Here is a 15,051-nt window from a genome sequence, read left to right as displayed (position 1 = left end):
TTAGCAAGCCTTTCTTGAGAACTCACTGTGAGGTACAGTCCCTGGTCTCATGGACCTCCCCTCCTCGTGGAGAGGCTACTGCCAGGAAGACCTCCAGACTGCACTGGGCTGAAGCTGTGCAGGTGCATCGTGGTGCAGGGTGGGGAGAACGGATTGGGGGGTTGCGAGGGTGTCCGTTCAGCTCGGGCTGAACTGCAGAGTGGGGTGCAGAGAGGGAGACAGAGGGGCCACAGATGAGCCCCAGAGGGCTAACAGGGATTGTGAATGCTACTCCCAAATGTAACCTTGTTCTGAGGTCAAGAGCCGAGGCAAGATTGGCTCCAGGCTGGATGGGACAGGACGGGTTGGCGTCAGGCAGGGCGGTGGGATATAGGATGTGGCAGATGTGACAGGTTTTGTGATTGTGGAATCAATAGAATGTGGTGGCTACTGCTGAATTGTGGAGGAGAGAAGGAAGAGAATGAGAAGGAGGGAGAAGAAGGAGAGCAAGCCAGGGAAGCGGAAGGAGGAAGGTCGGAGGCAGGCTTTGCTGGCCGTCTCTGAGGTCAAGGCCTCTGCAGTCTGAGGGTCTGCCTCACCTCCCCACATGAGGGCTCTTCCTGCTCAGTCCACCACAGTCACTGGGCAGTAGGCAAGCCTTCCTCATCATCCCTGCATGGCTCCTGGTGTTCTGGGGGTTGGTCGTGTTTAAAGGCCGCCCCTGACCTGGGAATTGGAATGCTTCAGAGTTAGGCCTTGCTTCTGCCTTACAGAATGAGTCTGGGGAGGATGAACAGAAAGCATGGGGTACAGTACCCTCAGGTGCAGGGGTACAGACCTGTCGGGAACAGATGGCTCGGTACCCACAGGGGTAGGCAGTCCTCGCTATACCCTGCTGGCCAGTGTGTGGCTCTCCTCTGCTCCCGCTGCCGCTACCCAGCCTTGCCCTCTTCATCATGGGTCGTCTAGCCCAGAGCCCCCCTGGTTTCCATCCCCACCCTGTGACCTGGACCCCTCCCATCCTGACTCTGCCCCCCCCAGGTGGTCTCCTTAGCTGTCCTTCCTTAAGTCAGGGTCCCTAAACCACCTGATAGAAGCCTTATCTGTCCTTGTCTCTGCCCTACAGAATCCTGCCTCACCTCACTGGCCCAGCCTAAGTCCAGCCTCTTCTCTCATCTCTTACTGCCAAGGCCGTTCCTTCTGCTTCCCATAGTGCCTGACCTGGACCATGTGGTGTTGGGTGCTTCGCCTTTTATGAATCGCGGTTGCTACTGCAGCCCGTCCAGAACCCAACGATGCTCCAACACCGCCCTCTCCACTGTGCTTCTGCCTCAGCTCTTTCTTCTCTGCCTGAAGGGATCCTCCTCGTGGCCCACCCAGGTTGTCCCCCTAACCTGCGAATGTGTAGAAAACCCATGAAGAATATCCCCCTCTTCCAGGAAGATCTCCCTGATACTCTCATCCCGTCCCCCGCCCCCTCCTTCTTCCGTTTGAGCGCTCATGACACTTGCATCTCTCTGGATCCCCAACTTTCTTAGCTTCTCCACTTTGGATTATGGTCAGGTGGGGAAGCCAGTAAAGTCTCCCCAGATTAAGTGCCGATGGGCGCGTGCCGCACTACGCCGCTCTGGGCAGCCCTGCTGCACGGCGCCACAGACTGAAGTCATCTGAATTGCATTATCCACACTTCCCAAGGTGATCCAGGTCAGAGCCATTCAGATCACGGACCAGTAGAAGAATGGAATTCTCCTGAAGGCACTGCAGAAATCCTCCTCCAGCAGATCTGCCTTCAGACTGATGATCTTGGCTACAGCGAGTATTAAAATGAATTTGCATTCCCAGAGCATTGAGCCAGAGAAGTGACCCAGCAGAGAGGAGATGGCAGGGAAGTCATCTCAGTAATAGAAATGTGGTGTGCCCCAGCCGCATTGTCCCTATTATTGCCTGGTCTGATCTTGGGAATGTTTTCCCATAAAACATCTGAATAAATATTTGGAGGTAGTTCTCCCATTATTACTCACAAAGGAATTTTTTAATGTGCTTGTCAGATAAAAGTAATTGTAAATTTACTTCATCAGCCTGCAGAGAAAACAGCAGCATGATTTAGCTAAAAGACTGTTTCCCTGATTCAGAGTTATTTACACGTACACTGTTATGGTGTCCTTCACAGACTGATGATAAAGGTGTTGTGTTTTTTTCTAAGAAACATGGAAAGAAAAGACCAGTTTATGTCTGTTGATTCAAAGGACAGTGTTATTTCCAATTAAAATTGTTCAAGGTGGAAACAGGAATTACAGAGTGGTACAGGGAAAAATAACGTTATGGGATATTCCTTCTCCCAGTTGCCTGGATTCTATTTTCCAAATGATCTCCCTTTTATCTCGCAATGCAGCTCAGTAGTAAACCTTGCAGTGACACTGAGGATATAAATCTACTTGGCAATGAGCAGGAAAGTTTATTCATCATCTATAAATCACCATATTTTGTGGTTCTCTTAAAAATGCTGGCAAACCCTGGAACTGGAGCAAACAATGACTCTCCTATCAGTAGTTAATCTTTCATATTTTCACTAACTGTTGCTGTTTTATGGTGAAGTGGGTGATTTGAGCCATTGTTAAAGTTCTTTTAAATGAGTAATTTAAACTTGTCATTTAACACCCACACATTTTTTCAAAAATATAGGGAAAATATACCACGTTTTCTTTTTAGGATAGATTAAATCTTGTTCTATAGCTATACATAGTAACTTTGAAAACTGATGATTATAACTGTTAAAGGCACTGATAAGTTGTGCAACCATGAAGGCTGCTGACATTCATTTGACTGTGTTTGCCCTAAGCTTTTTTGACCTTGGAATGATTTTATCCAATTCTTGAGAGTCCAGATATTGGGGTTCCAATATTTCTTTGGAAATATTGCTGTAGGAATCTTTGCTTATGGAAATAGTTGCTATGCTTCGCTAAGGAAACCCCAAGCAGAGTTTAAGTCTGCCATTTCTCACAGAAACCTGGGACTATGGAACAGAGGTTTTACTCACTTTACTTGTATCCCTTTGGTCTAGAAGTGCCAGGAAGCAAGGGTTGAGGGCCCTGGGCCCCTCTGGGCAGTAGATTGGTGCCAACTTCCTGGTCTTTGGTTGGGTTTGCCTCATTGGAAGCTTGTCCATTGATAGGCCCTACCTAACCCTGTCTCCATGTGCGTTCCCCTGGCATCCGTAACAATGCCATCATGCTGGTACACCACACAAAGTCCATCAGAGGAAAGGAGCCAGTCACAGTCCCTTTGGAAAGTATGTCACAAATGCGACAGCATGAAATAATGGGAGAAGGAATGTCCTTGTCTATGCCAAGAGCTTAGGTAGGAGCAATGCAGAGGAGAGGTGTGACTGATACAGCTCACCTTCCTTTGTGTCTTTGTGGCTTTTATGAGAGCTAGCAGAGAGCCTTGGACCCCTTCTTCCTTTGCTGGATCTTTGAGGAGTAACCAGGTAATACAAGAAATATTAACATTTGTTGTCTTTGGCCATAGAGATGGAGTGTGGATGGAAAGGAGCCAGGGGTATGGGGTAGGGGAGTGATGAGGAAGCAAAAAAAAAAAAGAAGAAATACTGCCCCTTGTCCTCTAGGGGTTCCGTGCAGCTTGGGAAGAGAGCTGGCCTGGCAGGTAGCTGAAAACCAAGCCTAGAATCACACAGGGAAAGACCTGACAGAGTGGGGAAGGAAGGTCTTGGGCAGCTGCTCTTGGTTTGATGGCAGGATAGAACCAGGGATTGTGTAAAGACTCCATTTCTCTCCAAAAATGTTGTTCATTGACCTGTGGGACTTGGGGACCTGGTTCCTCTAGCTGGGGTAGCTGAAGTATCCATTCCTGGGGCCTGTGTGCCCGGGCACACCAAGGACTCTCCCATTATGAAGATCTATGGGGGGTGTCTCGTGGGCTGCTAGTGTTCTTGACAGGCTGTTCTCACCACCAGCACCCCTGCCCCGGCCCTAAACTCAAGGACAACTCTCTGAGCAAGAGGTGAGCTCTCCACGGAGAGACAGTCACTTCCTGAATCAGGAGACTTCATACCTTGCTTCTCAAACTGAACATGTGAAGAGAGAAATCAATATCCCTGGGGACCTCTGGTTTATTCTTCATTTCCTTTTTTTAATTTTAAAAAAATTTTAAAATTTATTAAAGAGAGAGAATGAGTTGGGGGGGTGGAAGGGAAGAGGGAGAGAGAAGCATTCTCTCCACTGAACAGGGAACCCGACGCGGGACTTGATCCCAGGGCCCTGTGATCATGACCTGGGCCAAAGGCAAACACTTAATGGCTGAGCCACCCAGGGGCCCTGTTCTTCATTTCTCCATGGTGTATGCCTTCATTGGAAGGCTCTGAGAGCCTCCCTGCATCTCTGACATCAGCATCTCCCTTGTGTAGCTGGATGGCAATTGGCATGAGCAACTTTTCACATCAATGTCAGCATCTCTGCCATGTCCCCCACCTTCCAGGCCCCAGAGTTGGCTGCCCAGCAGGTGGAACTGTCATTCAGAGCAGGATTCCACGGAAGGCTACAAGTGATCTGAGAAAAATGAGAACGTTTACCCAGCACAAGATTTTACCATCAAAAGAGCACATCGGAGTCAGACAACCCAAGAGTCTTCCCACTTGCCTTCGTACAGGGCAGTGTGTACCGTTTCATTTCTGAAGAGCTAATGAGTCCAGGCTAGACCACTCTGCCCTTGCCTGCGTCCAGCAAATTCAAGGTCCCTCCAAAGCAGGCTGAATAGGAATCATGTGCAAGTAACTGGATTTAACTCTTGAAAACTATGATGTAATTACTCCGGCGACAGGATGGTCAGCTTCTCCTTGGCTCTGAAGCTGGCATAATGAACAGTCTTGTGATCTCAGAATACACAGACAGTGTGGTTCTTTTTAAGGGGAAAACCTTTAGAAACTTTTCCCCAAAACCCACACCCCATCTCTGTTCGTTTTGGGGGGCCTGGTCTTTAATAGAAGAGGCCGAGTGGTGTAGACTTGGTGTCTACACCAAAGTAGCTGGCTGTCTCCCCGCTGGATTCTGTCTAACAGGTATCTCTTGGTTTTGGTGTTTCTAAGGGCAGGGGGTGGGGGAAGCAAGCACTTGACGATTCTTCCAAGTGTTCAGGGTGACTGTGAGATTGAGCTTCTGGGAGGGCACTGTAGTTACAAATCCAGTGTGAACTTGATCATTGAGATGACTTGTTCAATAGGGAAAAGGAAGATCGAGAGGGCTCTGTGGAGGGAGAAGAACCCAGGCCCCATAAACAAGCGATCCTACTGGCGTGTGGGTGACCCTTGCTGCCTCCTGGTGGCACCGACTGCGGAGGCCACGTGTGTGTGTGCACACACACAGGAGGTGAGGGTCATTAATAAACACCCATGTGTGGTTACAGAGATCAAGGGGGTCTCCAGACTCCGCCTTTGCTCAGCTGCTCGCCCATGACAGCCTCAGAGGCCCTAAAGGCTTGGTAGCCAGTGATTGGCTGACCTTGAAACAGGCAAGGGCTTAAGCGTGTCTGGCCTTTGCCAAATTAAATTATCAACAGGTCCCGTGGCTTGGACACAATCATGAACCAGACACACAACAGATGTGGGGGGGAATGGAGGAAGGATTTTCCAGAAATACAGAAATGGGCAATTTACCTCCGTAATTTTATTGGAAACACTGAAAACCAACCCCAAACCTCCTCTATCTGAATGTTAATGAGAGGTGAATACATCCGTGGCTCTCTTTGCTCTCTATCCATGAGTTGGCATAACAGCACTTCAAGGAAAATCCGTAAAAGACCAACAAGCAGGCTGGATATTTTTCTCACCACTTTAATTTCATAAAGGCAGAATTTCCTTCGAAGAGAATCGACAGGTGCAATTTGCTGTATTTCTGAACAAAGCACATGCAAGATGGTTTCCATTCCTTGAAACGATGCCCCAGTGGGTCCTGTTGCATGTGTGTGTGCTTGGAGAACCATCTTTTGCTGCAGGCAGGTCCCAGGGGCCCTGCTGCATTTCCCCCCCCAGGGTCACCCTTCCTCCAGCCCACTGGCTCCTCCACCAGAGGGCTGACCACTCCCCCAGGAGCCCTCTACCCCATGCAGACTGTTGCTCCTGGCATCCAAAGGCCTTACTTCTCTAGCTCTCACCCTGAGCTTTGAACCCTTTGTCTTAGCAACCTTTGTGGATCTACTGCAGAGCACCGGAGAGGCGAAAGCCGACCAGTCATCAAATGAATGGTCCCTCCGGCTGCCTGAAAGTCATCCTGATCAGCTCCCAACCCACAACTCGCTTTGCCCACAGGCAGTGTCGGCGAGGCTGGAGTCCCCCCACTTCACCCTCTGAACACTGCCGTCTCTAGGATCGCCCCCCAGATGCCTGATCTGCCTCCCCACGGACTGTGTGCAGCTCCTCAACCCAAGTTTGTGTGTGAATAGCCGCTGATCATCTTTTAACAACGCAGATCGTCTCTCCTTTTTAAAACCCCACATGGCTCTCCATCTCTCTCGCTCTGAAGGAAAACTCCTTAATGGGCTTGCGGAGTTCCTTAAACAGGCTTACAGAACCCAGTTCAGATGGTTCCCAGTCTTGGTGCCCAGTAGCATAGTCTAGACATTCTGGGTCACGTTTCTGGGGCCTGCACATGTGCATCGAGGTCAAGGTCCCCAAGCAGTTGTCAAGCGTACCTGGGTGGAGGACGTTGCTGTCTTTGATCTGGTATCACCTGCTGGCCTGACATCACCTCGTGCCCTCCTTCCCTCATGCTGCATCCACCGTGGCCCTCGTTGGCCTCCCTTCTCCACCCCCTGCCCCCAGATCCTCCCACACCTGGTCCCATGGTCATTTGGGTTGTGGTTTAAATATCTCCTCCCCCAGAGGGCCCTCCGACCTTCCCAGTCCCCCCTTTACTATGTGGCCGTGTTTCAATTTCTTCAGAACACTTGCCTGATATGTGATAGCCGGCTTGTTAATGATCTGATCCCCACCTCCGCTTCCCTCCCCCCGTAACAAATGAAGTTCATGGTGGCAGGATCTTATCTACTTTCCTTTCTTCTGAGCATTCCCTGGTGAGATAGGAGTTGCTCATTAGACACAGGAGGAAGGAGTATAAAAGAAAGAAATTTGGGGTTGGTCTCTTGGGAAGTGGACTGATGCTCGTCAGGGCCCCCAGATACAGATTCTGCAATACGAGTGGGGGGCTGTGTTCTGAGGTGAGGGGTGTGTGTGGACGGGGCTGGACTAACTCAGGCTGAAACCCAGCACTTCCACTCACTCTTTCATTTCATAAGCCTGAACAGGAAACAGCCCTTCAGGCTCAAGTTTCCCCAATCTTAAAATGCAAAAAAATCATGCACATGTCCCAAGGTCGGTATGAAGATCATGTAGGGAAACCTCCAACGGGTGCTAGGAGTGTTGTTATAAGTAGTAACACAGACCCCTCAGGTCTGACATACCATTCCCTCCCTACCCCATGCCATTCCCTCCTCTTAAGTACCAGATAGGGTTCCGTGTGCTCTGAGGAGGTTGGGCACCATTGGCAAGACATTGCTTTACTTCAAACAATTTCTTCCAGGAGGGTAAAACCGCTGCTCTCTCTTTCCTCCTCGCCAGAAAGGTCTCACTACTCATCAGATGGGTTTGGTGCTGTTACGAAAACTGGAAGTCAGCCACCAAGGAGCAAACACTTTCTGCGAGTCTGGGTGGAGCCCACCAGCTGGGGAGGGAGGACCTGGCCTCTTGCATGCTGACCCACTTGTTTGGCACCTAATACGGGCTGCTGTGCCCCGAATTTAAATTTCTGCTGAGGCCCAGCAGGCCATGAAGAGTTCAGAAAACAAAACAGTGGAGGTGCCAAGGAGCTTGCATTTGCTTTTGTTTCCTCTTGGAAATAAAACCAAAGCTTTATTGTGGTATCAGGGGCTCTAAAGAAATAAACTTAAAAAAAAAAAAACAAAAAATCTGGGGCGTGCCTGGGTGGCTTAGTGGGTTAAGCCTCTGCCTTTGGCTCAGGTCATGATCTCAGGGTCCTGGGATCGAGCCCCGCATGGGGCTCTCTGCTCAGCAGGGAGCCTGCTTCCCCCTCTCTCTCTGCTTCCCCCCCCATCTCTCTGCCTGCCCCTCTGCCTACTTGTGATCTCTCTCTCTCTCTGTCAAATAAATAAATAAAATATTAAAAAAAAAATCTAATGTCCCGAAGTGGACAATATACAATTGGATTAAGAGTTTTAAAATGTTACAAATATATTTCTTAAATGTTACAAACTATATTTGTAACATTTTTATTCCCTTGGAGCACCATTATGTCTGTGGGTTGGTGGTGCCCTGATTTTGAGTAGCTCCTGAGGAATGCTACTCCAGACTTGAGTCTGATTTCTTTCTTTTTTTTCTTTTTTTTTTTTTTTTTTGTAGAGGTTCCTTCTCCTTGCCTGAGTAGGAGTCTTCAGGCAGTCACAGAACTGCTTCCCCAAGACCTGGCTGCCTGAAGGCGGCATCCTGTTTCTTTGGGAAAGTCATCAAGATGTTTCTGAGGCTCTCCGCGCTGGGCTGGCCCTAGTGGGAGTGAAAGCCAAGGGTGGGCACTGGGAGGCATCTTGGAAATCTTCACGGTGGTGCTGACTGCTCTTTTCTCTCATGCCTTTCCAAACACTGAGGACATTTTCCCTGAGATGGGAAAATTCCATTGATTTTTTTTTTTTTTGGGTCCTCTCTTATTTCTCCTTTGAATCTTGTCTTTGAAGTTAAGTAATGGTCCCATTTTTTTCTTTTATGTTAAATAACTAGACAGAATACACGTCAGCTGTTGTGATGTTTCCAGTTTGTAAATCGGTAGCTGTGTTTTGTTTCTCCAGAGGGGAGAAGTGTGTTTTATCCCTGTCTCTCCCCCACCTTTGTGCATATCCGTGGATAATTCTGCAAGCCCAAGAAGCATCATGGGGCTCTGCTGGAGAGCGGCCTGAGGGCACAGGCTGACGTGGGGAGATTAATGGAAGTACATGGGGTCGTCACTGGGGATCACAGGGAGCCCATGTCAACTCTGTGATGATTCGCTAGGGTACTGGCTTGTCTGTCTGCTTATGTACATGGAGGAGGTGAACTGGTCACTGTCCAGGTGTTCCAGAAAGTGTGGCAGCTTCTCAGATGTACTCCATGCAACACATAGCCCCAAGAGCTTTTTTGTGTGACAGACTCTTGGCTGGTCTATAGGGCCGAGAGCCATGTGGGAATTTGAGTTATTACAAAAGGGTATACACTATTTTTTAAAAATACATATTATTTCTGAGTGTGCTATCTGTAAACATTATTGTGGTTACTAATGTGTCCTCTCACTGGAAAACATTCCAGACTCATAGTGATTTTCAGTCATGCTGTACTCTCAAGGGGCACAAGAGAGACATTAGTCCTGTGTTGCTGTCCATTGCATTTTCTGATTTCGAAAGGGCTGGTCCCCCGTGAGAATGGATGTGGAGGTTGAGGGTCCCTGATGGAGGGTCCCAGTTATGAACATCAACTCCTGCTCTCAAAATGCTCTCGTGATAGCTGGGAGATTTCCTTATCCTCAGGAGCACTAGGAGTCTCGTGGGGAGATCTTCCACCTGACACCTAGGGTCCTGCACCCACGGTGACCGTGAGGCACTGTTCGGTCACTACCCTCTGCACACGATGACAGTTGCTGCCTGAAGCATGCAGAAGGGTCACTGTCTGCAAAGTATGTTAGATGTCAACCTTGTACCTCTTGCCTGTGTTTAGACCTGTAATAGACCAATCTTGGTTGTCAGTTTCAATATAAGCGTTTCTGGTGTATGAGTGTCTACTGAGTCCTGCACCGTCAGTGGCAGGTTGGGCCTTAGACTAAGGATCAATAACAATGTACAAAGTCCGCTACAATGTTTCTCTAGAAATGCGTGATACCCAACCTTCCCAAATTAATCCTCTTTCTATTTCATTCCAGATAACTTGTTCAAACCCAAAGAAAGATACATTTCAGAGAAGGAGATGCACATGCGATCTAAAAGGTACTTGGTTATTGTGTGAGGTCGAAAAATGTGGGGAGGGGGTTGGCTGCTGCGTCCAGGTGCCGTCCAGAGGGGTCACTATTCCCAGGTCCACCTTTAATGTCTGAGGTCGTCTTGGCCGTGAATGTGGAGCTCTGGCTAAAAGAAGTTGTTCAGTTGCGCCTCTGAATGTTAATGCTGTGCTTGGAAAAGCCTTAGGAAAGTGGCGGGTCTTGGGTTCTGAGCCGACCCAGTAATTGGTCTCTAAGAGATCCCCAGACTCATAACGGGAAAGCTTCTGCACATTCTCATTGTCTCTGTGGGCAGGTGCTCCTTGTCACTGTGCACCTTTGAAGGTGATTTTATGAGGAAGAGCGAGACGGTTTCTCCTGAGGGCCCTGCCAGTGGCAGAGCCTGTAGGAATGACTCCAAACTTGGAAGCCCGTGGCATGTGGGAGCCAGCAAAGCCACAGAGGGCCACATGCTGGCCTTGCTGACGCTCCATCCCAGGCGGGCTTGGCGGCCTCGCTGCCCACAGACTCTCCCTGTTCTGCCTGGCTGGTTGCTATTCTAGACTCCGACTAATTCGCACCCACCTGATCACACAAAGGTGGCCATTCTTTCAGAGCCCTGGCCGCCTAACCAGAAGGTAATAACTCAGCTATGTTGGCCAGGTTCATGCAAGAAAATGTCATTAGTTTATAATAAAGTATCTAGCACTGGGAGGAACGGTAATAATTAAACCCTATTGATAGAGCCCTTAGAGAAACCACTGAAATAAGAAGAATATGTTTCTCCGCAGTCCAGGCACAAAAATCTCTGCTTTTAGGATCGTTTCCATGATAATTGGCCAACTTTGATCCCGGGCAAGGAGCCTCTTTGTAAGTCCAAGAGTGAAAGTGAGAAGGGGAGCATCCCATTAATGATCTGATTCATGGCATTCTAACTGGGAGTTCTGAGGGGCCACTGGGTTTTCAGACTTGCTGTTTGAGATGTGCAGGGTTGTGTGTCCCTCATACCCGAAGTATTCCTTTTTCAATTTAGCAAAAAATTTCAGCTGAATTTTCCCTTTGCAGTCCCCAAACCCAAAGTTGCTATTATGGAGACTGGCAGCTAAAGTACTAGGTCTCAAAGCAGCATTCGGGGTCGACAGGATGGCCCCAGGGCTTTCTGGAAGCGGAAACAGAGGCTCAGGGAGGATACAGGGGCTAGGTCACGGTGCGTCCCCGGATGGAGTCCGTACTTGGGTTTTCACTCAGCGTCCTGGGTGGGCTCTGACTCTGGCTCTCTCACTCAACCACAGTCATGCTGGAGCTTTCTTTTCTTGCGTATTCTTTGTTATTAGTTGTATGGTTGAATCACATTTTCATTTTAAATACTCAAACAGCAGAGATAAAGTTAAAGGCCCTCCTAGCCGACGGTCTTCCCTCTCACCGCATTTCTCTGGGCCCAGTCCTTTCTCTAGAGACCCACAGTACTCAGCCTTCTGTGCATCCTTCCAGGACCTTCTGTCTGCCTGAAGATAGACTTCCACCTGTACATCAGCAGTTATCTATTTGTTAATCATAAATGGGATCATACTATATATATTATTTTTCTGTAGCTTACTTTTATCGCATGAAAGATACAGATAATTGACCATTTTCCTCATTGGTTCTAACTATTTGCTGTGTGGTGCTCTATATGGATGTATCCTAATTTATTTAGGAAGCCCTTGTAACAAAATACCACATCAGGAGCTCCAAGAGTGAGACCTGGGAATTTTTATCTTAAACTGCCCATATAGTTCAGATGGTCAGTGTCAGGAAGATGGTCTCTGTGCATCTGGGGATTTCCACTGTGGAGCTTTGGGACATTCAGCTCTCCTGCTGATTCCTTGTGGTCCTCTTCCTGGCCCTTCCTGGAATAGTTCCTAGATATGGCAAGTCTGTGTTCATGGACTCATTCAAACCATACCCATGGAACAAGTATTTCCCACTTTATAATATGGGGTTAGGGGGCAGTGTTGCGTTGGAGTCCACGGTTCGAACCCCAGGCCACCATGAGCCAGCCTGGGGACTTTGTAAGAGCCTCCTGACCTCGCTGGGCCTCGCACTCCTCAGTCATATTGTAGAGGACACTATGTGCCTCTTCCGGCTGCTGTGAGGGTTGACAACATTTATGCCTGGTGATTAGCCTCGTGCTCAGTAACCAAGATAACGTCACCTGCTAATAATGTCATTTATATTTGTCTGGCTTTTGGATGTGGGAAAAAAATGAAAAAAAAAAAAGTGTTTACCCACAGGCCATGTATACAGCAACCCCACAGCTCAGGCTACTGTTCCTCCACTGTGTGTGTGGACTCCACAGAAATATCCTCCAGCCTCTGGGCACAAACAGTTTCTATTAAGAGGCAGGAGAGAAGAGTCCAGAAGACGGTCTCTTTCTTGGGCCGTGCTTGTTACGTGGAAACTCTTAATTTTACGTAGGACAAGACCGTGATACTTACGTCTGAGATGTATCTGGAAGCAGTTTAATTAGGAAGGCAACAGGTTAAGAGAGAAACACACATTTACGCGTGTGTTATCCCGGTAGAGTTCCTGCTACTTCCTCCATTTATTCGCTGCTCTTTTTCTAAGTCATAGGAAGGCTTAAAAAAACGTGTAGCAAAAAGGCGTCTGGGCAAGTTTATAGAGTGGGAAAGCAGGAGGTTTGGAATCTCCTGCTTGATGTGAGCAAGTCATTAATTATCTCCAAGAATGGAGGGGCAGGGAAGTGCCCACCCAGTAGACAACTGGCCTCTGAGCTTTGCCCTGGGGCGGGGAGGGGACCCCTGACTATTGGCGCCATCCTAGCCTCAGCGGCCCGTTCTGGAGACTGTCAGGCAGCCCTGGGTCTTGGCGTCTCACCGATCTGGGATGGCCTGTCTGCAGCTGGTCTTGTCTTTGAAATGGAAGAGCCTGCTGACAAGACAGGACACAGACCCACCCTAGGCACCCGCTGTCTCGCTCCCCTTCAGAGTGTTTTCTGAATCTGTTTCAGAATCTATAATAACTTGCCGGAAGTGAAAAAGAAAAAAGAAGAACAAAAGAAAAGAGTGATCTTACAGAGTAACAGACTCCGTGCTGAAGTCTTCAAAAAGGTAATGGCTTGGCCGCCAGCAGGTGTGACATGTGTGTGGCACGCAGATGCTGAACCTGACCTTGACGTGTCTGTCTCCTGCCTCCCTAGCAATTACTGGACCAGCTCCTTCAAAGGAACGCTGTCTAACCACAGGCTGCGCGGCTGACCCACTCCCGGGACCTGGGATGGCTTCAAACACCGGATCCACCATTAAACTTACCACTATCTTCATGATATGAAGTACTTACTTTACTTTTGATTTGTTTTTTTTGTTTGTTTTTTTTTTGTTTTTTGTTTTTGCTTTTGTTTTTGTTTTGTAAAGGAAAACATAGCTCCTGAATTGCTTGCCCAAACCACACAGACACAGTAACCCTTGAGGAAATGGGCCAGCAGACCATGAGGGGTGACCCATGCAATGTAAATCACTAGGTCTAGTCCTCTCAGTTTTCCACTTTGGAATTTACCTTTTGCTTCTGATTCCCTGCACCCGCTGCCACCATTTCCCCCGAGGCAGAAAAAGGCCTAATACGTTCACATGGGCCCAGATCCCAGGGGGTTATTTTCATTCATCAGAGTTTTGGGACGCACATCTGTCACTTTTGAAGTATCAATCCCAACTTCTGCCAGTTCTGCAAACTCCAGACTTTGGGTGAGCACCCAGTGCTCAAAAACCCTCTGGATGTGTGGGCCAAGAGATGCCAGAAGTGGACCTGGGAAGAAGGTGGGCACTCGGGCAGGAACGAGGGAGCGTTCAGTCTGTGTGTCCGCGACCAGAGTGGGGAGAGCCGTCCTCATGACCCCACCCCGCTCTGAGGGCTTCTCTTCATTTAGAAAAAGAGTCTATGTCCACAGAAGCTGTGAGGGCGGGATTGGTGGGAACAAAAAAACCATAGACGACTCCGTGTTTTCTGCAAAGCCCCTCCTCCCAAGCCAAAAGCCGTGTGGCTGAACGTGGCCGTGGCTCCCGCTCAGCCACATGATCTTCCAACTCTGATGACGTTCAGTGTTTTTATCAGTGTGGGTTCGGGGAGCAAAGAGCTAACTAGTTTTTATCAAAAATGGAAATAAATGCAATTATGACAAAAATGGAAGTATCGCTCTGCTCTGTGTTCCTCGCCGTGACTAAGGCAGCTGCTGTGGATAACAGTGAGAATGCTGTCCCAGCCCAGCAGGGGCCTCAGAACCCTCTTCGGCCACCTCCTCACCACCACGACACCCAGATCCAGAGCCCTGGGCGCCCCAATGCCCTGGAGAGCAGGCGTGAGGGAAGCAGGGAAATGGAAGGGCAAGGTTTAGGATCCCGAAGGCCTCCCTCTCACTAGGAATCGCCCCAGAATGAGAAGGAGGTTTGGGGGGTTCAGCAGAAGCCTTGTTGACACTTCCGTCCCCATCCCGAGGCTGTCACTCACCTTCCCTCCTTCCCCTGCTACATACGCCATCCCTTTTCTGGAACGCCTTTTGTTTACGTGTCTACCGAAAAACCGTTTGAAAACTCAGCCTGCAGGTTCTCTCCTGACACCTTCCCCGCGGCCCTGTCCTCCAGGATGAGTCGGTGCCGTGCCCTTTGGGCACATGGTCTCAGACCCTGCCAGCCGGTGATGATGGACAACGTGGTCCCCTGCAGACTCCGGATCCTGGTCTTGGCCGCATTGCTCCCTAGTCTGTGCCTGGAAGGCAAGGGTATCAGTCTGGATTCAATCAGGAGAGAGAAGCCGCACAGTAACTTGCCCGGGGAAGTGTGATGTACGTAATTATTTACCATACCGGAGTGCGGAACGAGGGATTGGCTAGCGAGAAGGAGAGGGAAAGCAAGCAGGTGGGGGCAGCACGGAGCAGCACGTGGGGAGCATCCAGTGAGCGGAGATCCCACAGGATGGAGAGGGAACAGTTGTGGTTCAGCAGGTGACCGGCGTTCCTGTGGTCTCACTGAAAACCCACCCTCTGGAATTTGCTGGAAGCCAG

The 15,051-nt window shown here is 49.2% G+C and overlaps 1 protein-coding gene across 3 annotated transcripts in view; it reads left to right on the top strand.

Annotated features, from left to right (window-relative positions):
- The window catches only part of C14H10orf90 (chromosome 14 C10orf90 homolog), a 203,866-nt gene extending 190,537 nt beyond the window's left edge, over positions 1-13,329 (top strand). For all 3 annotated transcript variants that reach the window (XM_047703465.1, XM_047703464.1, XM_047703462.1), the window contains 3 exons: positions 9,945-10,008; positions 13,009-13,108; positions 13,198-13,329. In XM_047703465.1, coding sequence (XP_047559421.1) covers positions 9,945-10,008; positions 13,009-13,108; positions 13,198-13,236 — 203 coding nt within the window. In that variant the 3' untranslated portion in view covers positions 13,237-13,329. The remainder of the gene's footprint in view (positions 1-9,944; positions 10,009-13,008; positions 13,109-13,197) is intronic.
- The last annotated feature ends 1,722 nt before the right edge of the window (positions 13,330-15,051 follow it).

This window comes from Lutra lutra, chromosome 14, assembly GCF_902655055.1.
Source record: "Lutra lutra chromosome 14, mLutLut1.2, whole genome shotgun sequence".
NCBI lineage: Eukaryota > Metazoa > Chordata > Mammalia > Carnivora > Mustelidae > Lutra > Lutra lutra.
Note: the sequence above shows the minus strand (reverse complement) of the source record. Positions and strands in the feature narration are given on the sequence as shown.